General features: G+C 35.2%; 1 protein-coding gene across 1 annotated transcript; it reads left to right on the top strand.

Annotated features, from left to right (window-relative positions):
- Positions 1-2606: 2606 nt before the first annotated feature.
- LOC113345212 lies at positions 2607-23994 on the top strand. The gene is made up of 8 exons (XM_026589019.1): positions 2607-2954; positions 13818-13890; positions 17499-17720; positions 17826-17855; positions 17969-18008; positions 18646-18711; positions 22684-22781; positions 23731-23994. Exons 1-8 carry the CDS (start codon positions 2607-2609, stop codon positions 23859-23861), a joined length of 1008 nt encoding a protein of 335 aa, XP_026444804.1. The 3' UTR covers positions 23862-23994.
- Positions 23995-24476: the final 482 nt, after the last annotated feature.

Consider the following 24476-nt stretch of genomic DNA (forward strand, 5'->3'; position numbering starts at 1 on the left):
CCCCGTATCATATTCCTGATAGTGAATTCCCTTCACTTGGGATGGTTATGTTCGGAGTTCTCCTTTTATTTTACTACATCCATGAGGCCTATGATGAGGGGTTTAATCAGCCCCGGATAGATTTCTGGGAACCTATTTCCTAAAAAAATATTCATACATGGGTACCTGGCGGGGAATGGAATTGGAATCATAAGATAAACATTTTCTTGGAAAAGGATGAGGATGGAGGTTGGCATACCTATTACCCGATAGCTTTTGGAAAAAACAAGGACCTCCTATTGTGGCAGAATGGGCGTTTATTGCGTTACAATGCACCCATAAGAACTTGGACGGAAATTTTGGGGAAACTATTGTGGGAAACAAGCAGGGTTGCAATTAATCCTCATATGAGGAGATCGGTCTCGTTGAAGAATTTTGGTGGAAAATCGGAAACATGTACTCATGATGTTCATGCCACTAACACATTCCTTGGGTTATCTATGTAGCTTTTTTTTTTCTTGTAGTTGTATTTTTTATTTTTTTATTTTTGTATTTGGATTTGGATTTTTTCTATGTACAATTTATTCCTTGGGTTATCTATGTAGCTTTTTTCTCTCTTGTAGTTGTGTTTTTTTCTTTGGTGTTTGGATTAATTTCTATGTTTAAATGTACAATTTAATTAGTTTGGGTCATTGTTTAACTAGCCAACCTTCGGTTTTTTATTTTTTTTGCCTTACACCTATGGTCCAGCTATCCAGGCCACCCCAACCGACCTACGTAATTAGTCGAAAGTAGAAAAATTATTTGGGTATTTCCTAAGAGATCATGATTTATTTTAGTTTGTTATGTTCGGAATGTATATTAGATTAAAAAGGAAAATAGTATAATAGTGATGGATATGTTGCCGGAATTAACTACCGAGATACTTCAACTCATCCAAACTGCAGAAAGCGTTTTAGCAAGCAATTGTATGCAAAGAATAAATACTATCCTTGGGTACAAAAGAATTGGATTCCTTTTTAGTGTCACACCAAGAATGGGGAAAGACAAAGTTACCCAACTCTTTTATAGAGAGGAAGATTTCAGCGGGATCGTAACATCCAACAATCACGACGCTCCGAATGATGGAACCCATGATGATTGGACTATGTTGCACCCAATAGTTGGATCTTGCAATGTTTTTATGTTTCATACCACAGCATACAAGATCCTGCATATATTGCCACAACTATGAATCCCAATTGCACCGGTCCAGTACTTTCGTGGTATCCACGATACAACATAATTGGGGGTTTCGGCTACTGTCAACGTACCAATGAGTACAAGGTAGTTCGAATTCACATGGATGGTAAAGTTCAAATACACACTCTAGGAGACAATAGGGGATAGAGGAACATAGCAGAGGAGATTTCTTATACTTTTCGAAGTTTAGGTGTGCACGCACATGGTTGTATTTTTTGGAAGGATTGTTGTCAGCAGAATATTGGCATAATATCTTTCAATTTGGACACTGAGACGTTCCATCAATATTCGCCACCCCCGCATCATATTTCCGGGAGTGAATTTTGGATAAATACTTACCCATCACTTGTGATGGTCATGTTCGGAGTTCACATTTTATTTTTGTAGTACATCCATGAGGGGATTGATCAGCCCCGAATAGATTTCTGGGCTCCCATTTCCGAAGAAAATATTCATACATGGGCACCTGACGAGGAATGGAATTGGAATTATAATATAAGCATTTACTTTGAAGAGAATGAATGTCCGACTTATAACCCGATAGCCTTTGTAAATAACAAGGACCTCTTATTTTGGCAGAATAGGCATTTATTGCGTTACAATACACTCACCAGAACTGGGACGGAAATTTGGGGGCACTACCGTGGGAAACAAGGGTTGCAATTATTCTTCACATGAGGAGAGCTGTCTCGTTGAATAATTTTGGTGGACAATTGGAAACGTGTACTCATGATGTCCATGCCGCTAACACATTCCTTGGCTTATTTATGTAGCTTTTTTTCTTATAGTTATGTTTTCTTTTCTGGTATTTGGATTTTTTTTCTATGCGGAAATTTACAATTTATTACTTAGGTTGTCTCTCTTTTTTCTTGTATTTGTGTTGCTTTTTTTTTTTGCGTTTGGATTTTTTTCTATATATGTTGAAATGTTCAATTTCGTATATCAACATGATAGTGTTGCCGCTAAATGTTGGGTCATTGTTTAACTAACCAACCTTTGGTTTTTTTTCTTTTTTTTTGTGTTACACCTATGGTCCATCCGGCCGGGCCACCCCAAACGACCTAGGTAATTAGTTGAAAAGTAGAAAAATTATTTGGGTATTTCCTAAGAGATCCCGTATATTAAATTAAAAAGAAAATTAGATAAATATGAAAATATTCATTCCATATCTCATGAGATCGTGATTTATTTTAAAAAGGAAATTAGATAAACATGAAAATATTCATTCTATATCTCATTAGATTGCTACAATATTTGGTGTAAATACCAAAGAATATGTGATTTAAGATAATAATGGAAAACCTAAAAAATTAGGGTTTTCCTTACAAATATATATAAATTCCACCAAGCATAGAAAAAAATTAACATAGAGTATTAAGAGAAAAATGAATTATGCTAAGAGGGATTGTAGAGATGAGATCCAAAAATGTCTTCGACTGATGGCTGGTCCTCGTAAATTGAGGATTATCATTACTGTGGACGGAGTAACTATTGTTCCTGGTGTTCCTATCGACGTTGTAATTAGTTTTGTTGTCAGTAGTGTTGACAATGATGATGTTCCTATTTATGTTGATGCTATTCTTGGTGTTCCTCTGGACGCTGTAAGTAGTGTTGAGAATGCTGATGTGCCTGCTTATGCTGACGTTCCTACTGTGAATGATGATGCTCTTCCTTCTACTATTAAAATTATTGATGAAGATCCCGATGTTCCGGACATGGCAGAGGATCCAAAAGTTAACAAGCATGATCTTAACAAGCAGGTGGAGCCTGATGAAGCAGAAAATGGAAAATCTGAGGATTACAAAGCGCCCAAGCCTGCTGGTTGGAGTGATCAAGTTCACCTCAGCGTTGCGAGAAGAATTGTTTGAACATGGGGGATGGTTCATTTGATATGGTTTTTTTTTTTTTGAAGATAGGTTTTGATTTATGTATTTCTTTTTGTGGACGCTTTGAAAGTTGTTTTCGTTTCTTGTTTCGTTTGATAATTTTGTCATTTAGAAGAAGGTGATGTTTATGAATTCTTTTATTACTTAGGTATTGGAATCATGAAAAAAATCAGATAATTATTTACAAGTTCACAGACATTACAGAATGCAATATACTCTTGCAAATTTATTTATTTATTTATGAGGTGTGCATTCTTTTGGAAAACTAAATATAATTACCTGAAAGAACGGAGAAAATGTAAAAAATACAGTTGTTCCCCCATGTAAACAATAAGAATCAATTTATCACTTTAGGTCTGATCTTATTATATCCTTGCCAATACTTTTAACAAAAATGCGAGTTTGAACAAGTAAAGTGCTATTGAAAGTAAAGTACTGCGATACGACGATATTAATGATAATGATATTTGCGTGGATTTGGATGAGATTGAGGAACCAAACTAATCTGACAAAGAACCGGACTCATCTAACAAGTTCTTTGCTTTTTAACTAGGGTTTTTGATGTGTGAACTTTTAGTTTACGTATTTTTAGATATAAAGTATTTCGTCTGACCATTTTGTTTTTGGTGGTGGTTGTATTTATTTTTTTAAGTACTGCACTAGATGCAGGCTTTTTACGCTGATAGATGGGTTGACATTTATGTGATAGATGATTCACGTTGAAATTTTATGTTTTCTGGAAATGATGAACATGAAAATGGATGGGTTTAGTTTCTTTATCTTTAGTAGCTTACTGTATGATTAGAATAATAAGTTTCCTACATAGGTGCCACTAATAATTCATACGTTTCCTCCATAAACCAAGAATAATACAGGAGACAACCCAGCTTAAAATTATTAAGGAAAATATTATTCGAAAAAGGGAAGTAACTTTTTTTTCTATGGCCTCTTTTCGAGTTGGTTAGAGATAGGAAACTAAATTTCGGGAAATTTTGGGAAACAAATTTATCATAACTATCTACGATATATTCTCTTATAAAATAAGGAAATTAACCATATTGGTTACACATCAAAAATTTGGAAATAAAAAAATAAAAACACCAAAAATCTTTTGTTTGGCGGGTGATGAAAATGAATTTTACTGGGCGGGATGATTTCAAAAGGAAAATCAATTCCCGACTGATAGTTTGGTTAAATTCCAAAGAAAAAGAAAGATGAGTTCGATCTACTTTTTCAGTATTTATTACTTGATTCATTTTCTCCGTGAAATCATAATTCTAGTACCATATCTGATCTTTACAAGGAACCTACCTCTTCATACTCGATCGTGGTTGTTAGTATTATATCTAAAACCCATTATCGAATGACTATTAAATTGATGTTATATTTTTTATTGGATCTCATGGAATCAGATGTTAGATCTTATAGGTTTACTAGTTAAAGCATGATTAGGTTTTTTATTCGGCTGTATCAAAGAACAAAGTTAATGGCAATCACGGTTGTACGATGAGATGTGATTCCATTTTGTTACAACAATAATGTTTTAGGATTAGGTTACATGCATGAACTATTATAAGTTATAGGTAAGAATCTTTCTTTCATGTTACTTAGTTAGGCTTTACTAGTTAGTTAGGTTTTACAAAATAATAATAAAAAAAAACTTAACGATGCTAATTGTTTTCTAGGGTTTTAGTTATTATTCGGGTTGGATTTTGATTGAGAGTTAATAACTCTACTTTGATCGACGATGTTGTGTCAATCATATATGTATATGCAAATCTTCTCAAGATTTAATCATTTGAGTATTTGTTACTTAGCGAGCTTGTAACATCTGCATTTTAAGTTGCCACTTTTATTGATACCATGTTGCTGGTTGTCCAATTTGACTATCATCTTCAAGCTAAAAATGGATAATCATTATGTGGTGCTTTAGTGCTTGGCTTTTGTAACAAAAATTTATATAAGACCGTTTAACCGGTAACTTTCGCTTTGTGGATAACACAATATTCATGAGGATATTTTGTGCGTTGTAGCGATGTTTTAGCCTCAAGTTACATGTATCAATTAGTTCATGTTTGTTTTATTTTCATATAATAGAAAATAGGTGTAACACACATTGCCTACCATGTCAGGTTTAGCTAATATTTTCCAAAATAACCTCAAATTCCTAGCTGAGATGCATGTACCTACACAGCTTTTGTCATGGGAGAATATGATGATTACAACGTGTCCCCAGAGGAGGAACAATGGGATAATGAGGGGGATTCTGATGAAGAAACGATGGAGTTAGATGAGAGTTATGACGACATTGTACAATCAGATGACGATGATGGTGAAGATATGGTCCCCACTGTTAGATTTGAAGAATTAACAGGTAATGTTCGAAATCTTGTACTTACTTGTTTCTACTTAAACATCACATGGTTTCATATGTTGCTTCGGCTATTTCTAGAGTCAGACGATTCTGAAAATGATGATCTCGAAGTGTTGGAAGAAAAAGAATTGGAAAATGCTCCAGAAGCAAAAAAAAAGCAGCCACAACAGGAAGACTCTACAGAAGGGATCATAAAAGAGAGGGGAATGACAAGAATGTTGAAGATGCATTGGGGAAGTCTCTGTCTTCTCCATCCACTGGGAATCTCCGACGTCTTTAGTATCAAAAAACAAGTCTCCGTCTCCTCCATCCAATAGGGAATCTCAGAATGTGGCATCTGAAAAAGTTACCATTGATGTATGGTTTTCCAACGCATTTAAATTTTTAATCTTCCATTTACTATCTCTCATGCGCCTTGTGTTTCTGCAGGGCATAGGATGCAAACTTTAATTTGGAGAAAAGGACAACATTGTTGCCATTGGAAGAGATTACTCTACAAAGTCGGTACTCTATAAAATGAAGTCAGGAATGACGGCTTCAGTTACATGCTATAGCGTCCGGGTTAGTGAAGTACTAAATGAAACCATCAAATTACCTATTGGCAAACCTGGGATACAAACTTTAAAGATGTTGGTGATGCTGAAATTTGTTGGCCATCAAATCAAACCACCTTGGTTCAAAAGGTTGGTTGCTTGGATTGTTTGCTTTATTAACTCATTGGATATTTTTTCACACAAACCAGTTTTATATATGTATCTTGTTTGACATAAGAGACGAATATGTTATCAGCTATATGAATCACGGACGTTAGTGTATATTTTAGAGAACCTTATAGAACGAGATATGTGGTTAGTTATTTGACTGTGAGTCAGTTGTGCATTGTGCTTAAATGGTTTCATTGCAAAAAGAAGGTAAAACTTTCATTTCAATTTTCTGATGCAGGTAAGTCAACCAAAATATTCTGAGGTTGTGAAATCACCGGCTCTACTCAACGCAAGCCAATGTCGTACCACAATATCTGAAAAAGTTCTGAAGGTATGCGTTTTAAACCAGGTACATGATCTTAAGACCATATGAGTCTGCAATATGCTATCAACTATATGAATCACGGATGCTAGGGTGTATTTTGGAGAAACTTGTATATTTGTTACCTATTCAATTCATCAGTGTCTTCACATTCAAGGTGGAATTTGGTATATTTGTTATCAAAATATGGAATATTACTCTACTACTGCAGGTAACTCAACAAAATTCGGGGAAACATACTCTGGATGTGACATCAAAAGCTATATCTAATCGGAGCAAATCTGAGATCACGAAAAGTGAAGCATTTCATCCAGTATCTGTTTTATTTTTACATGCATTTTAAACCTCAAATTTTCTTTGAAGTTTTCGCTTGAAGATGTTCATCATATGCCAAATATTTCCGCAGGGTAGAAGGTGCTACCTTTTTTACCAGCTGTCTAAGGCAAACGTCCTTGCTAGAGGTAGATCTTTTCTGTTAGCAGGAAAACAACAATTATATGGAAAGGATGGGGTGGAGGTTGATTGCCACAAAATCCTGATTGAGGAAGTAATAAAACCGAATTTCTGTCTACCCATACGATTTGATGGTATGGAAACATTAGGACAAACTCTTGGAAAAGCGATTCCTTGGCCAAAGTATGGTGTTAAGCTTACCGAGCCTGCTAAGAAGGTTAGTTGATTGGCTTGTTTGATTTGTAATTCGAATATACATAAACCAGTCTATCAATTATATGAATCACCGATCCAAGTGTAAATTAGAGAACCTAGAAAAATAGAAATATGTGTAACTTTCAAAAGTAACTAACTCTTTTAATCTTATGCAGAACCCTGATCGTTGTCGTATGCGTCAAAAATAATTCACTTCCCCACTCACAAATAATATGGATTAAGTATAAGGTAAGAAAGAGTTCGTATCCACAGGGAGTCAACTGTTGTTATGCGATTTTCAGTTTATAAGGTAACCAAGGGGGATTTTTGTTTATCAAAGCAATAAAATAAAGTCAAGCAATAAAATAATTGGAAAATCGATAAGGAGAAGATATTGGTCACGGGATAGTATCATTCACAAACATGCATTTTCATCAATGATTAGAATTGATATTTTAATCTCTCATTTACTAAAAGTCCTAGGATACCTTGAACACAAGTATATCCCGCTAATTCCCTGATTTCATCACAACCACATTAAAAGATGCATATGTGAATTCTTCCTAGAAAGCAACCTAAAGTGTAAAAGCACAATTAAGTTTAACTCCCTAAAAGATTTAAGTTTTATGGAATAAGACTAATCAAAGCAACCAAACGTGTAAAAGCACTAATTCGATTTAACTAAGGTTATGATTCATATGTGACTAGTAGGATATATCACTACAAGCACTACTCACATTTATGCTACTTGTAATCAGGAATTTATCACTTTTTTCGTATAATAAAACCTAATCTAGCAATATAAATGAATGCAAATCGGATTGATTCCTGAGTCAACCAACCAAACAATCAAATCATATAACAATATAAACCATGAATCATAAACAATAAAGTATTGAGACAAAACTAATTCATTGAAGCAATATCATATTTAAGAAATCAACTTTACCCCAAACCCAATAATTGAATTTAGTTACTCATATTAATGGAGTTCATCGTAATCAATAATAAAGAAGATGAAACTAACGAAAAGCAAACCCTAGTAGTAGTTATCTCCAAAATCTCCAAGTAGAAAATACGTGATGATAAAGTTGTAGAAACTCTCTTTTTGTAGCTTTTCATCTTTCCAAAACTAGGTCTTCGAAGCCGAAAGTCCAAGTGGTCCAATAAGCCCATGTGTTGCCAAAAAGTTATCACCGGAAAACTGGTAAAGTGGCCGGAAAATATCTCAGGTGACCGGCAAAGTCCACCCGGTCACCGGTCGAAGTATCAGTCAACTCAGTCAAATCCACTGAGTTAGGGTCTAGTCGACCGAGATAACTCAGTGTCTGAACTAGATTAAGTCAGTTAGCTAATCAGATGAGTCAGGTCTGGCTCAGTCTGATTCACTTTGGCTAGGTCATTTTGCACAAGCTGAACTTATGTTGGGAAATTATTGCGCTTCACCCCCAGTCACAGCCATGGTGGCGCTGCATCATTCCCATTCCTTTTACACTAGTCCTTAACTGTAACATTAGCATCAGTTATTCAACAACATCAGTACCACAGCTAGCTGAAATCAAATCTTGGCAAAGATTCCACATGACAACCCATCTTTCCACGACCTGTACCAGTAATCTTTGTGACCATCTTCCAATTTTTGCTTGTATTCACTGCATCACCTGAAATGCAGCTGCAATAACTTGCCTAACCAACCTATCTCAAACAGCATCACCCGTACTTCATAGTTCTGTCACCACCATCAGCCCTGCAGCTACACAACCCCTTAATCTGAATTCATTTATTCCCCCCTGCACAACTCAGGCAAAATTCCCATGACAATCACCAGCACCTACTGAACTGCATCTCAGATCAACCATTGTCACATTCATAACCTGTAACTCAGCTGTATATCAGCAACTACTCATCCAACTCATTGCAGCTAGTCTGTAGTTCAGTACATCATAAAACCATTAGCACCAACCATGCTCTACCTACAACAGAACATATTCCTTCTTTGCAATTTTACTATCCCCACATACTGCAGCTTACTACATCTTCAATTATCAATAAACTTCCCGCTTCTTCTTGCACCTCCTTTCAACACCACTAACATCTGCCATTTCATTTTCTGCAACTTATTTTTCTCTCGGCAACAACGGCATCTCCCATCTGTAACATTCATCTCGGCAGACAAGCACAATCACAAACTCATGGCATCAGACTCAAAACCCTTGTCTTCTCAGCTGAACAATTCATCTCAATTTCAACTTCCATCACAGGAAGGAATTAATGTTCTTCCCTGCAGCTTTACTTCATTCAACCTAAACATACATCTATTGCAGCTTCATCAAGCCCTTGTCTGCACTTCTCTACCATCAGCTCAAACCCTTGTCAACTTATCCACCTCCACTTTGTTAATCATTCTAATTGGCAAACACCTCCAACTTCAGATTCTAAATTTTGATCGTTGTCGTATGCGTCAAAAATAATTCACTTCCTCACTCACAAATAATATGGATTAAGTATAAGGTAAGAAAGAGTACGTATCCACAGGGAGGCAATTGTTGTTATGCGATTTTCAGTTTCTAAGGTAACCAAGGGGGATTTTTGTTTATCAAAGCAATAAAATAAATCTAAGCAATAAAATAATTAGAAAATCAATAAGGAGAAGATATTGGTCATGGGATAGTATCATTCACAAACATGCATTTTCATCAATGACTAGAATTGATATTCTAATCTCTCATTCACTAAAAGTCCTAGGATACCTTGAACGCAAGTATATCCCGCTAATTCCATGATTTCATCACAACCACATTAAAAGATGCATATGTGAATTCTTCCTAGAAAGCAACCTAAAGTGTAAAAGCACAATTAAGTTTAACTCCCTAAAAGCTTTAAGTTTTATGGAATAAGAATAATCAAAGCAACCAAACGTGTAAAAGCACTAATTCGATTTAACTAAGGTTATGATTCATATGTGACTAGTAGGATATATCACTACAAGAACTACTCACATTTATACTACTTGTAATCAGGAATTTATCGCTTTTTCGTATAATAAAACCTAATCTAGCAATAGAAATGAATGCAAATCGGATTGATTCCGGACTCAACCAAACAAACAATCAAATCATATAACAATATAAACCATGAATCATAAACAATAAAATGTTGAGACAAAACTAATTCATTGAAGCAATATCATATTTGAGAAATCAACTTTATCACATAACCAATAACTGAATTTAGTTACTCATATTAATGGAGTTCATCATAATCAATAATAAAGAAGATGAAAATAACGAAAAGAAAACCCTAGTAGTAGTTCTCTCCAAAACCTCCAAGTTGAAAATACGTGATGATAAAGTTGTAGAAACCTTTTTGTATCTTTTCATCTTTCCAAAACAGGTCTTCAAAGCCCAAAGTACAAGTGGTCTAACAAGCCCATGTGTGTGAAAAACCCATGTAAAATCTTGCCAAAAATTTGTCACCGGAAAACTGGTAAAGTGGTTGGAACTTGGCCGGAAAACATCTAAGGTGACCGGCAAAGTCCAATAAGCCTATCATCATTAAGGTCAGCAATACCTTGCATATGCACCTCTTCTAACTGAAAATTTATATTTTTGATATTATTTTGAATATGGCCAAAAGTATTCAGATTCCCGTGATTAAATTCACGTTTCACAATTTGGAGAGATTTCTTATGTCTAAAAGCATGTGAGCCTGGGAGGTTGCAATGCCAAGAACTTTGCACTATTTCCCTACATCTAGGGTCATTAAGCCAAAATTTGTTGAACTTAATATGTTTCCTAGTAGTATTGGTATTTCTAGCATATCCAAAAAGAATAGGGCTATGGTCACTAGCTATGGGAGCTAGATGAAAAACATGACTATTGGGGTAACAATCAAACCAAGAGTTGTCAGCTAAGGCTCTGTCTAGTCTCTAAAGAATTAGATCATGACCATGCCTTCTATTGGACCATGTGAAAGGATTACCTATGAAAGAGATTTCATGCAAACCTGCAAGATCAAACAAACTTTTTGCATAATCAATTTGGTGTTGATCAACTACTTTACCTCCCAGTTTTTCAGATTTATCGACGATGACATTAAGATCACCAATTAAAATCCAAGGATGGAAATAGTCTAGTCTAGTTTCCTCTAAGAAATTCCATTGTTGTGCTCTAGCCTCATTGTTCAGAAGTCCATACATATAAGTGAGTAAAAAAAATTCGCTCTAGCATCTATCCAATCGTACAGTTAATTAACTGAGCTGTTTCATTAATTAACTCTAGATCCAGACCATCTTTCCAAAGCATACAAAGTCCTCCAGAAAATCCTATAGGGTTGATGATCCTGTAATTAGGATAACTAAGAGGTTTTATTAGGCTGAACATTTTTTTAAAATAAGTTTTAGTTTCACATAAAAAAACAATATCTGGGTCATTATTTCTAACTAATTCTTTCAACTGATTTCTAGTTTTCTTATTCCCATAACCTTGAACAAATTCAATGAGAGGATCTTCATACTGAAGCAATTCAGGGTTTTAAAGATAGTTAACTTATTTGAAAAACAAGGAAAAATAATGAACTTTAAATATTTTAGAGTGAGAGAATTTACCAACTTTGCAGGTGAAACTTGATTTCCATGGAAGTGCTCCTCAATACCATTTTCTCCTTCCTCAATCATGTCATGCTCCATGCCAACAACATCAATTGAACTGGTTCCCGTATTATTCTTCCTATTGTTATCCTCATAATCAGCTGCCTCCGCATTCCTTCTAGACCTCTTATTTTTTCTAGTTTCCTCCAACTCTTCCTATTGCATCTCCAAGTTCTTCTGTTTGATACTAGCTTCACAGATTCTTTGCACCAGTAGTTCAATATCCTCAATAGTATCCACACCATAAGACTTGGCCAGTTCATGTATATATGCAATATAGGTATCATTTGTCATGCGTCTGACCTTCTGACTCTCAACATATTCCTTCTTTGCAATTGGATGATTAATTGATGTTTAATCAAATTAAACTAGAAATTAACTAATCTTTATTCTTCATCAAAACATGAAAAAAAAAACTTTTTTTCTTTTTTGAAAAAACTTGCCCAAAATCGATGGATGTTCATGCTCATATAAACTGATTGTAAGAATCGGTTTATAATACTTAGAACGTAGACTGATTGTAAAGTTCAAGAGTTTTTCTGTGATTTTTTCTTGCCATAATCGGTTTACGTAAATGCACACGTAAACCGACTGTAAATCTGGGCATTAATTTCTTCGACTGTTTTTCTCATAACTTCTTCGTCCGATGTCGGAATGACCTCATTCTTTTTGCACTCAATTAAAATTTTCATGCTCTACAATATAAGCATAAAAATTTCAAGATTTGTGCAAAAAATTCAAACATGATTAATGAATCGGCTTATGTAGGTGTACCATATCTACCGTTTTGGGTTTATGTGGACCCATAAATAATTCGGTTGTTAGCAATATCAGTTTTATGTGGAGATACATGTAATCCAACTCTAACCCAAAAATTATACAGAAAAAATGATTATCTCTTCCATATCAGAATCGGGCTATGTGGACATTAACATAGATCGATTCTGGTAAACGCAAAACACTTTGATTTAAAAAAACATCGAATTTTGAATGATTGCATATTGTTAAAACCTAATTTAGGGGATCGGGTTTCTAGAAAAGTACCTGATTCGTATCATTTGATTTTATATTGATTTAAGTTTTTAGTTGAAGATGGATATGAATTTGATTTTGATTTAAGTTTTTTGTTTTATAATTTCGATTTTAGTTTTATTAATTATTAGAATTTAATTGGGATACATTTATAGTATTAGTATTTGATAAAGGGTAGATTGGTATTTTCATCCGTCGAATATATTTTTTTGTCCTGGAATGTAGGCCCAAATTAATTGGGATATGCCCCAATTTAAGGAGGCTAATAAAGTCTTAAAATTGCTAAACATAGAATTTACAATTAATAAGAAAATAATCACACACAACTAGGGATGCACATGGGTCTGGTTGTGTCGGTTTTAACCTCACCCACAACCCAACCCACTGATGGTGGGTAACTGAATTCGTCACCCGCAACCAACCCACCATTAAAATGGGTCGGTTTTTACCCGACCCACGATATGGCGGGTTGGGTCGGTTCGGGTGGTGAGTTATCCGCCATAACTTGCAAGTTACTTGTATCATACAGAATTATAGAATTCAAGGTGGGTTGGATCGGGTTCGGTTTTTTTTGACGGGTGCGGGTTGGGGCGGTGTGTCGAGTCGGTTATGTGCAGCCCTAGTTAGATGTTTTATATTGTCAATTCAATGGCTGAGATTCATTCTATGATAAATAATCTAAGGGCTAGAATGCTAGGGAATATTGGGCGAGTGGGTGGGTCGGTTTGGGTGAAGAAAATTTCTACCCGCAACCGACCCAACATACGGTGGGTTCTCGCGTGCCTCACCCATAGTCAACCCATACCTAAGTAGGTTGAATCGGATGCGGGTATTTTTCGACGGGTACAGGTCGGGTCGACGGGTCGAGTCGATTATGTGCTTCCTTACGCACACCCCTATCGGAAATGAATAACTTTTTTTGCCCCGTACGAAATATATACACAACCATTGGATAAGCTCTATACCCTTTTACTCTTTCCAGTATCCTTCCGAAGTTGAAGAAAAAGCATCTCCGGGACATCTCTCTTTCTCTCTCCACCCGCGGAAGCACTTGTGTTAGTGTGTATTTTTAATTAAAAATATATTCTATTTACTAAAACTAATTCTAATGCAATAAATAATCCTTTTAGATCTACTGGCTAAATTGGGATCTATGGCCATTAATTTGGGCCTACGGCTACAGAATAAAAAAAGGTCATCGAAAGGTAAAAAAGAACACCCCTTATCCAATTATTTTTAAAAATGGCTAATTTATTCCTTGATTAATTAGCATTAATTGGGTGATTAATTGATGTTTAATGAGATTAAACTAGAAATTACTAATCTTTATTCTTCATCAAAACATGAAAAAAAACTTGCCCAAAATCGGTGGATGTTCATGCTCACATAAACTGATTGTAAGAATCGGTTTATAATACTTAAAACATAGACCGATTTTAAAGTTCAAGAGTTTTTCTGTGATTTTTTCTTGCCAGAATCGGTTTGCGTAAATGCCCACGTAAACCGATTGTAAATCTGGGCATTAATTTCTTCGACTGTTTTTCGATGTCGGAATGACCTCATTCTTTTTGCATTCAATTCAAAATTTCATGCTCTACAATATAAGCATAAAAATTTCAAGATTTGTGCAAAAACTTCAAACATGGTTAATGAATCGGTTTATGTAGGTGTACCATATCTACTGTTTTGGGGAAGATCAATAACAATCGATTTATGTGGACCCTTAAATAATCCGGTTGTTAGCAAAATCGGTTTATGTGGAGATACATGTAATCCAACTCTAACCCAAAAATTATACAGAAAAAACGATTATCTCTTCCATATCATAGTCGGGCTATGTGGACATTAACATAGACCAATTCTGGTAAACCCAGAACACTTTGATTTAAAAAAAAATCGAATTTTGAATAATTGCATGTTGTTAAAACTTAATTTAGGGGATTGGGTTGCTAGAAAAGTACTTGATTCGTGCCATTTGATTTTGATTTTGATTTTGATTTTATATTGATTTAAGTTTTTAGTTGGAGATGGATATGAATTTGATTTTGATGTAAGTTTTTTGTTTTATAATTTCGATTTTAGTTTTATTAATTATTAGAATTTAATTGGGATAATTTGTAGTTTTAGTATTTGATAAAAGGTAGATTGGTATTTTCATCCGTCGAATATATTTTTTTGTCCTGTAATGTAGGCCCAAATTAATTGGGATATGCCCCAATTTAAGGAGGCTAATAAAGTCTTAAAATTGCTAAACATAAAATTTACAATTAATAAGAAAATAATTTCACACAAGCACAGCTAGGGCTGCACATGGGTCGGGTTGGGTCGGTTTTGGCCTCACCCACCACCCAACCCACTGCTGGTGGGTAACTGAATTTGTCACCCGCAACCAACCCACCAAAACAATGGGTCGGTTTTCACCCAACCCATATTATGGCGGGTTGGGTCGGTTCGGGTGACGGGTTATCCGCCATAACTTGCAAGTTACTTATATCATACAAAATTATATAATTCAAGGTGAGTTGGATGGGTATTTTTCGACGGGTACGGGTCGGGTCGGTGGGTCGAGTCGGTTATGTGCAGCTCTAGTTAGGTGTTTTATATTGTCAATTCAATGGCTGAGATTCATTCTATGATAAATAATCTAAGGTCTAGAATGCTAGGGAATATTGGACGGGTGGGTGGGTCGGATCGGGTGAAGGAAGTTTCTACCCGCAACCGACCCAACATACGGTAGGTTCTCGCGTGCCTCACCCATAATCAACCCATGCCTAGGTGGGTTGGTGATAGACGCATTTATGTGTCTAATATAGCTCATTTGTATATATTGTTAGTACTCGATATTGTACTTATTTGGTTATTTTATGTATTTGTAGGTGTTTTTGGAAAATAATCTCTTGCGGCGAATTTGGCTAAAAATGTGGCATTTGGACCTCCGTTGATAACGTACCGGAAGAGCCTCAGAAGTGTACCGGAAGTATCCCAGAAATACCCCGGAGGAACCCCGAAAAAAGTGCGGAAAATGCCCCATAGGACACTTGCTATACGGACCCTTGATTTTGGATAAGGGGTAACCTAATTACTAAGGGGTGACCCATTTCCAGGCAGCTGCTAAAGGGACACCAGAACTGGATAGGGGGAGATCACATTTCTTCACGTTTTCAAATTAATTTTTTGGCGGGAAACTTCATGCATGTTTACTGGCAGAGTTGGATTCGATTAATGGACGGTTTCTAAAGAGATTCAACCCCTAAAATCAGTTGGGCTGGATGTGAATGGACTAAACAGAGATGGTACATGTGTTTTGATCGATCAGATTGGGCTGGAATAGCCGGGAGAAGAAATCAGAGTCCAAATAGGACATGTATAGTTCTGTTTACGTTTCAAAGATTTTTTGAGGAGATTCTGGGAGAGTTTTACGCTAAAGAAAACTCTACTTGGTCATGTTAAAGTCTTGGGAGAGTTTTGGGGCAATAGAATAGCTCATAAACGCGTACAGGGAGATCAGAGAGAGATATTCTCTCAACAGCGCAGAGAAGAAAAAAGAAAAGAAAAAGTCGGATTCAGTAGAGATTTTTGGGGATTAAAAGACTATATAAGAGTTGGTTCAAGTCATAGAAGGGTTAGAAAACCTTAGGAGAGAATTGGGAGTAGAGGATAGACGAGAAGAAGAAGTTACAGGAGATATTGCTGCTGATGCTGCTGCCATTGAAGATCCTGAAGAACACGAAGAACAGACTCACATAGTCAGTCGTTCTTTAGCAGTCTTAAATAACAATACCAGTGTCGTTGTTTTACAGCAGTAATGGCTTATCGTTTACAGCAGTCTTAAAAGCACTTACCCCTTTGTAACAGTGGCGCTGTAACACCATTACAGCGTTGCAAATTTCTGTTTCATCTTATACTCATCAATAAAAACACCTATTTTAGCCATGAATTCATCTTGTGAGTGTGTCTTTGGGATGAGGAGCTAAACCCATTAGCCGAGACGACGGAGGAAGCCATTGGTCCATATTGATTGGTATAATTCTAATTTTATTATTTATTTGCAATATTATTATTTGATTATTTGCATGGAATTGAATTTGAAATATTAGTTTTTATTGAATAGTTGTGAATTATTTTGATGAAGCATGCTGGGTTTTAAAAACTTTTGATGTTTTATACTTTGTGATTACAATTATTACTTCAAAAATATATTTGAGGCAAATATTAGAATTATTTTTAAAGATAGAATTGCATGAATATTATTTAGAATTTACTATTTAATTGGTCAATGGTGGAATCCTAGTCTTGGTATTTTCTCTAAAGGTTTGAACTATTTTATTTATTTGCCTGTTTAATTTAAATCTATAAAAATTGTTTTCTTCACAAGTCTGAAAAGACCCAGTTTTTACCACTACTACAATCACTTTTGATAAACCACCAGTTGGATCGGATGCGGGTTCTCGCGTGGCTCACCCATTGGATAAGCTCTATATCCTTCCGAAGTTGAAGAAGAAGCATCTCCGGGACATCTCTCTTTCTCTCTCCACCCGTAGAAGCACTTGTGTTAGTGTGTATTTTTACTACCGTCTTTGCAACATAATTTCCATCACCACCAGAAAATATCGATTGATTTCTAACTGGATTTATTAATTTGGGGTTTTTCTTTTTGTTGCAGATCTAAGCTTCAACCCTATGATGATGAGACTAAAATGCGTTTCTTCTTCTATCTATTCCTCTTTCTGTCGACATAAAGCAGCCAACCCTATTTTCTCATCTTCTCCAAATGCTCCATCATCATCAAAGTTGAGATATTTCTCATCCTCTTCAGATTCATCCACCAAATATCCTCTTCCTCATAAATCCAGATTTGATAATCCTTATATTGACAGATACGGGAGTAAGTATCTCCGTTAAAGAATTTTTAGGGTTTTGTTTTTGAAGCATTTTTATGGTTTTTGTTTGAATTTCAGTCCTGATAATGATAATTATTTCCCTTTTTCAGATCCCACAAAGATATCTATGGATCAGCTCGGTAATGTCTAATTTTGACTTGTTAAATTGGTTTTATTTTTGTTTAGTTAGAATATAGATACATATTTGTGTTCTGATCAATTTTAACCAATTTATTATGGTTTAATTATTCAGAAGAGTTTATGAAGGATCAGAAGAAATATCCAGTTATCAGGTATTATTATGTTTTATATTTTATTTTTCTAAATTTTGTGCCCCAAGTGTATGCATCTTAAGAAACAACACCAATTTTTAAATATTTTTTTCTTTTTGAGTTGTTAAGTGTTGGATATGATTTTTCTTACTAAATTTTCGTATGTTAAAACTTGTCTCGATGAAATCTCGGCCCATCCATGTGGAATCTCGGCATCCTCGGTGAGTTTTTCGGTCAAATCTCGTCTCAGCAAGATTGAGAAACTCGTCTCGACCATGGATCGAAACCTAGAATTTCGGCCGAGATTCTCTCTACTGGTCCAGGTACATTCCTACTTGAAATGTTGGGTGCCAAAGCACAGCGTAGTTATTATCGGCTGGGCACCAAACAATGTATATCTTCATGGAAATGTATGATAGTGAAGTAATTCTAGATGTCTATATTTGTCGTTTATCTCTTGATATAGAGTTGAAAAATCAATACTTTATAAAGGAATAAATTCCATACTATCAAGAAATTCTTGTCCAGACTTGACTTATTCTATGTAAAAATACTTCTATATAAGAATATTTTTACAAGGTCCCAAAATTTTTCTTAGATGGAGGTTTTACTGTATTGTTATTAATTAATTAACTTTTAAATATTTTATTAATGGCAGTCTTGAAGAATCCAAGAAGAAAAAGATTTCTAGTAGCTTCTTTCATATTCCTCATCCAGATCTTGTGTATGAATTACTCTCCCTATTCCTTTCATATCCCTTAAATCTTGTGTATGAACTGCTCATAGTAGTTGGTGTAGTTACTTTTGTTGTCGTATTATCTGATTGAGCTTAACTGGTGGAAATTTAAACTTAAATAGGTTTTTAGATGTATAATACAAGCATGATGGAAAGGTTTTTCCGTAAAATCCATAAAATTTAAAATTCCCAAGTATTTTTCCTTCCATAAAATGTGTATTTTAAGTTGTTATTTAAGGGACTAAAACGTAATCTAAAAAAGGACACTGAAAATAATAAGTCGAGCTAAAATGCTACTTATCCTGATTTAAAGAAATTAATTGTTTCAAATATATGTTTTTTATTTATTTATTAATATCCATCTTTTTCATCAATCAATTGGACAAATAAGCAAAATATTGTTATTTAAGTTAATTGTTGGGGCGGAAGCTACCATGCGAAATCTGGTTTCAGGGTGGATTTACAAAAACTTTCCACTCATCAGTGATTATTATTATTATTTCATTATTAAAGTTAGGGGGAAGCTACCTTAGAAAATACATTTAGCATTTTTAGCGAAAATCCTACTGGTAGTAAATTCTCCCTTATAAATCCAGTTAAATCCGGCCAGCATTTTCTCAACATCCTTAATAGCATTATTTTTCGTCTCACCAAGTAGTGATGATCCAGCAGCAATAGAAATTAAAATCTCACCAAATAATAGTAGCACAACAAGTTGGCCATTGTGGCGAGTACTTACGTAAAAAAGTTAACCAAAGCTTCTCCGATGGGATGAATGTGAAAAATAAAGTGTTCGTACACATAAGATAGACATGCAAAATTTTTAAAAACCTTATAACCTTCTCGGATGGTAAGTACTTAGGTAAAAAATGATCATGAGGGTACAAAATCAAAATTATATAATATTAGGAAAAATCTTAAGATAGACATGCAAAACTTTTAAAAACCTTATAACCTTCTCGGATGGTAAGTACTTAAGTAAAAAATGATCATGAGGGTACAAAATCAAAATTATATAATATTAGGAAAAATCATATTTGACTTGCATGTAATTTTCGGTACTAAATTTAGTCAGTCTTACATTGTTACATTTCTCGTAATGACCTGATACTCAATTCTGTACTAAATTTTTTATTGATGATATTTCATTATGTGCTGCATAATGGATACTATGCACAGAAGAGATTGGTGAAGGTTTAGGAATTTTCGGATTGCATCAAGAATAAGCTAGGGAAATATGTTTCGGCTTGAGTATCGTCATCCTTTCACACTTTTCAGTCAATTGAATTGTGATGCGATAGTTTTGTAACTCCAACGCTTTCCAGTCATTTGCGCTTCTATTTCTATGTTTATCTTTTACGCTCTTTTAATCAATTTTTTTAGTTTTACGAATAAATCTAAGTTTATCAGGAAAAAAAAGCCTGATAAACTTTGGTTGGATTTTTTTTATTTATTACAACAACTAGGCAATAAAGAGGTCACAGAGAACTAGGGTTGGAGAACAGTTTTTTTCATTCCTAACATTTCGATCAGTTTTTTCTCCCAACTTTTCGAAATGCCAAATAGGAAGGAGGATGTCTTGTTTATAGTGTCATTTAGGAAGGAAGCACATTCACATGCCAAATAGGAAGGAGGATGTCTTGTTTATAGTGTCATTTAGGAAGGAAGCACATTCACAATTGGAGAAGCTCTTTTATTTGGGAATGTTTTTGTTCTTTTAATTCACCTAAAAGTTGGCTATCCCTCAAATATAAGTGACTTTTCCATTAATAATTAACTTTTTTCATGGCGTTTCTAAATTTCCATGTAAAATCTCAACCTGTCCTTTGTGTAATATTATTGATAGAATCCACTTTTGCGCTCCTATAAACAGTTTATGGTTGCCATTTCATTTAATCCGTTAAGTAATCAATGGATGATTAGGATTAGGTTTTGTAGTCAAAGATGATCAGAAGGAGGCTTTAATGTGTGTGATGAAGGAGAGTAGAAATTATAATCACACACACATTAAAGCCTCTTTCAGCTATTTGTAACTACAGCCAAGCCAAGCCAATGTTGAAATTGGTTGTGTGAATTGGCTAGGCTGTAGTTACAAATAGCTGAAGGGACCGGGGAAAGTAGAAATTGGCCTTGAATTAAAAGAATTTTCTAGAATAATCTAGGGTTGTCTAGAATTTTCGAGAAAGATGGGAAGAGATAAATAAATAGACAGACATGAATTCAAGGAAAGAAAGGGATTGAGAGAAACAAGATTGAAATGAAAGGAGAGTAGATTTAGATGAAAATCATAAGAGGAAGTTGAAGAAGAAAAAATTTATATCGTCAATCACAGCAAAATGGGAATGTTTTATCGTTTGATTCGCAAATTAGGGCTGGGAAAATACATACATGTTGTTGAAAAAGGTATCCAGGTCAGTTTTTCACCTAAAACTACCAGTCTATTTGAGAAATTTGTTTCATCTCCATCTTCGTCCTTTTTATCAAAACCTAGATCTCCAATCACCTAAACCTAATATTTTTGACTCAATCAGACACTTCTTCTCTTCTTCCTCTCCCGATTATACCTTATTTGTGAAACCCAGAACTTACTTTTACAAACATGAGTATGTTACTGAATATGGTGATACTATTCATAATGTTTATCTACATAACAAATCTTATCCTCTATTTCGATGTCGAAATTTCCCTCGAGTTTTTGAGATTAACGACGAATGGAGTATCCTAGTACTACACGAGTACGAGTGTGGTCCATATCTAAAGGTTCTAACTGGCTCCATCCTAGTCTTCAGTCCGCTGGATTATGGAAATGAAATTCAAGGTTTTGATGTGTCAAAACCATCTTTTTGGCTGCCCCCACTAACACCTTCTGCAGCAGCAACAAGACACATTGTCGCGTGCAGAGCTCCTAGACCAAATTGGAGGAGATTGGCATGCGATGCCTCTAAAACCAAATACAGAACAGGATTAGGTTTTGTAGTCAAAGATGATCAGAAGGAGGCTTTCATGTGTGTGATGATTATGCTAATGTACATTCCAGAAGAGACGGTCGAATTTAATGGGACCAAGGCGTTCGCTTATGCTGTAGAGTTTGTGGGTTCCACCGATTTTCCACTGGAGTTGTCAAGCGACTGCAGATTTGCTGTCGCCTTGATAAATAATATCGAATATAGGCGATACTGGTGCAGGGGCGAGTTCAGTGGCTTGGAAACGCTTATGATTCAGCATGGGCTAGGTGACTACTATGGACTGTACGAAAAGATAATGAGATTAAATGGGAATCATCTTGCCACAGCACATCTTCCATGGAGTGCGTTTCATTGTTGAACTGAGATTGCATATGAAGTTATTTAGGACCGCCTATTAATTTAACTAAGACTGCACATGAGGTTACATGGGAAGGCATAACAATATAACTAGACTGGTATTGCTAGGTATATAAGTACGCTTTCTAAAGTTGTAGGAGTGTTTTTTACTCCGCTCCTGTGATTCAGTTGTAGTGTCTGTTTATCAAAGTATTTATACTTACTTCACTCGTATATGTATTTATGTGATGTGGTTTTAAACATGTGTATCCGTACGGCAAATTTTAACTCCAATATTCACGATTGTGACACCACCTCATGCTGATTTGATATTGTGTGCATATTGTATGTTGTTTTAAGAGGATTATTACTCATTAAGTGTGGGATTGATTTTCCCTATACACTGACGTGTCTAAGATTTCTTCTTGATGCATTATTAGTACAATTTAACGCATCTTTCTTTTCCTCAGTAACCATGTGTTTGACAGTCAGTGACAATTCTAAGTGTTTAGCTGGGCTGTTTAAAATCTGAGAAGAGATCATATCAAGTCTATCCAGGATCTGAAAGTTCATTGTTTAGCTGGACAGGCAGTGACAATTTCAAGTCTTTCTTTTCCTCAGTATTTGTTTTGATGGACGCATATCTTTTATTTTATAGCGAAGAAGAAGCACGGATGAAAATATACTCAATGTCTACTAAATGCTACTTTGCTTTGGGAGCCATTGTTTCAGAGGATGTTTCGTACAAAATCAAAAGTATGTCCACTAGTTTTCATAATATACAAACTGCGATGTGCTAGGGCCTATAAAATAAGCATCAGTTATCACATATACGCATGCAGATCCAGTTTGTATTTTGAACTGAATTCTTAAGTAGACATTCTTGTTTTAGTTTTATGTGATATTATAGACTTGATGATGGACCACACTAGAGAAGCAGTATGAAGTCACATATCTTTTGTCCGGAGACCATATATCCATGTTTGAATATATTTTTGTCAACGTGCCAAGCATTTTTATTGTTTGCACCATTTTTTTTTTATATCTTAATTTTCTCATACTCTACGTAAACCATTCTCAACAAAATCAAATTTTAGGTCTAGGTTGGTCGTGACTTTGTTCTGTGTTTTGGACTGTTGGTTTATTCTATAGGTGAGCCTTTCATTAATGGGAAAGCTGTTCCTTATGGTCCCAAATACCATGAGAAATGGATTCATAATCAGGCGAGGGTAAAAAGATGAGGCAGATTTAATATGAGGTACTAAAACAAAGTAACTGTACTTGAGGATAACCTACCTCGGCTTATACTTTAGCATCTTTGTTTCCCATGGTACTTCCATTTAAAAGAGTAGTAATAGTTTGATCCACACCTGTTTTTGTGCAAGTTCTGTAGGATGATAACTGTGTAAATTGGTCACTTCATTCTGTTAGGTGGTAATACTTCTACTAAAACTTTTCTTGAGACTTTTATTTAAGAGATATGGAGATAGTAACCAAAACCAGGGATGCTCATTTTTAGGTGGTAATATTGAATCTGAAACCAGATTTATTCTAGCCAGCTGAGATTTTGTGATATTGTTTAGCTCGTTTCACTCCGTTATTTCTTGGGAACAATTTTTTTTTTCCTTTCTTTTTTTTCGTTTTTTTTTTTGGGTATGAGAATGCGTATGGTTTCATAGCATATTCTAATATTATGAAATAGCAGTTCAAAATATGTGTGATATCGCTGCTACTATACCGCGGGGAAGAAAAGGGAGTCGAAACAAATGTTCTGAATGGGTAGTGTCACATGTTCAGCAACATGTTTTACTTGCTCATTTTCTTCAGATGTTGTAAGCTGATTTGAGATCTTCATTAATTTCTTCACTGTTGCGAATCGAAAAGGTTTATGGTTTTGCCGATTAAAAGAAAATGATCTTAGTTTTATATCTGATATTATGATGCTTATTATGATGCTTGATGTTTGTCTTGGAGAATTGGACAGCTCAAATGATCATTCCCTCGATTCTCTCTTTCTTCAAGCTCTTTTTAAGGTCGGTAGATAGAAAGGTTAAAAAGGTTACAGTTCAGGAAATGGTGGCCTTGTCAGCTTCTACTACTGGTTGGAACTTCAATTTTTTAGGAATCTGGGAGCCCAACGAAGCTGGAGAGACAATTCAGGGCGGACCCAGGAATTACTGCTGGGTAGGGCTAAAATTATACAAAAAAAAAGAAAAAGAATTTGTTAATAGAAAGTTTAGACAACAGAAGTTCTATAGTAGTACCGTTTTTCGAGATGTGCAAGTATATCATTTGCTACAGGTGTAAGATGTGCCCAGCACAGTCCACGAAATTACGTGCTTAGCGTGCTATGTGCCGTGTTGTGCTGTGCCGAAGATTATGACATGTCGTGTTGTACTGTGCTAGAAGGCGTATTGGGCTGGGCTAGAAAAATAAACGTATTGGGCCGTG

Source organism: Papaver somniferum, unplaced genomic scaffold, assembly GCF_003573695.1.
Source record: "Papaver somniferum cultivar HN1 unplaced genomic scaffold, ASM357369v1 unplaced-scaffold_81, whole genome shotgun sequence".
NCBI lineage: Eukaryota > Viridiplantae > Streptophyta > Magnoliopsida > Ranunculales > Papaveraceae > Papaver > Papaver somniferum.

Bases quoted from the DNA above. Each gene is read 5' to 3' on its own strand.
- LOC113345212 (XM_026589019.1), top strand. From the start codon at position 2,607: ATGAATTATGCTAAGAGGGATTGTAGAGATGAGATCCAAAAATGTCTT. The intron at 2,955-13,817 runs GTTAACAAGCAT...TACTCTTTCCAG, and splicing joins ACATGGCAGAGGATCCAAAA to TATCCTTCCGAAGTTGAAGA. The intron at 18,009-18,645 runs GTATTATTATGT...TATTAATGGCAG, and splicing joins AAGAAATATCCAGTTATCAG to TCTTGAAGAATCCAAGAAGA.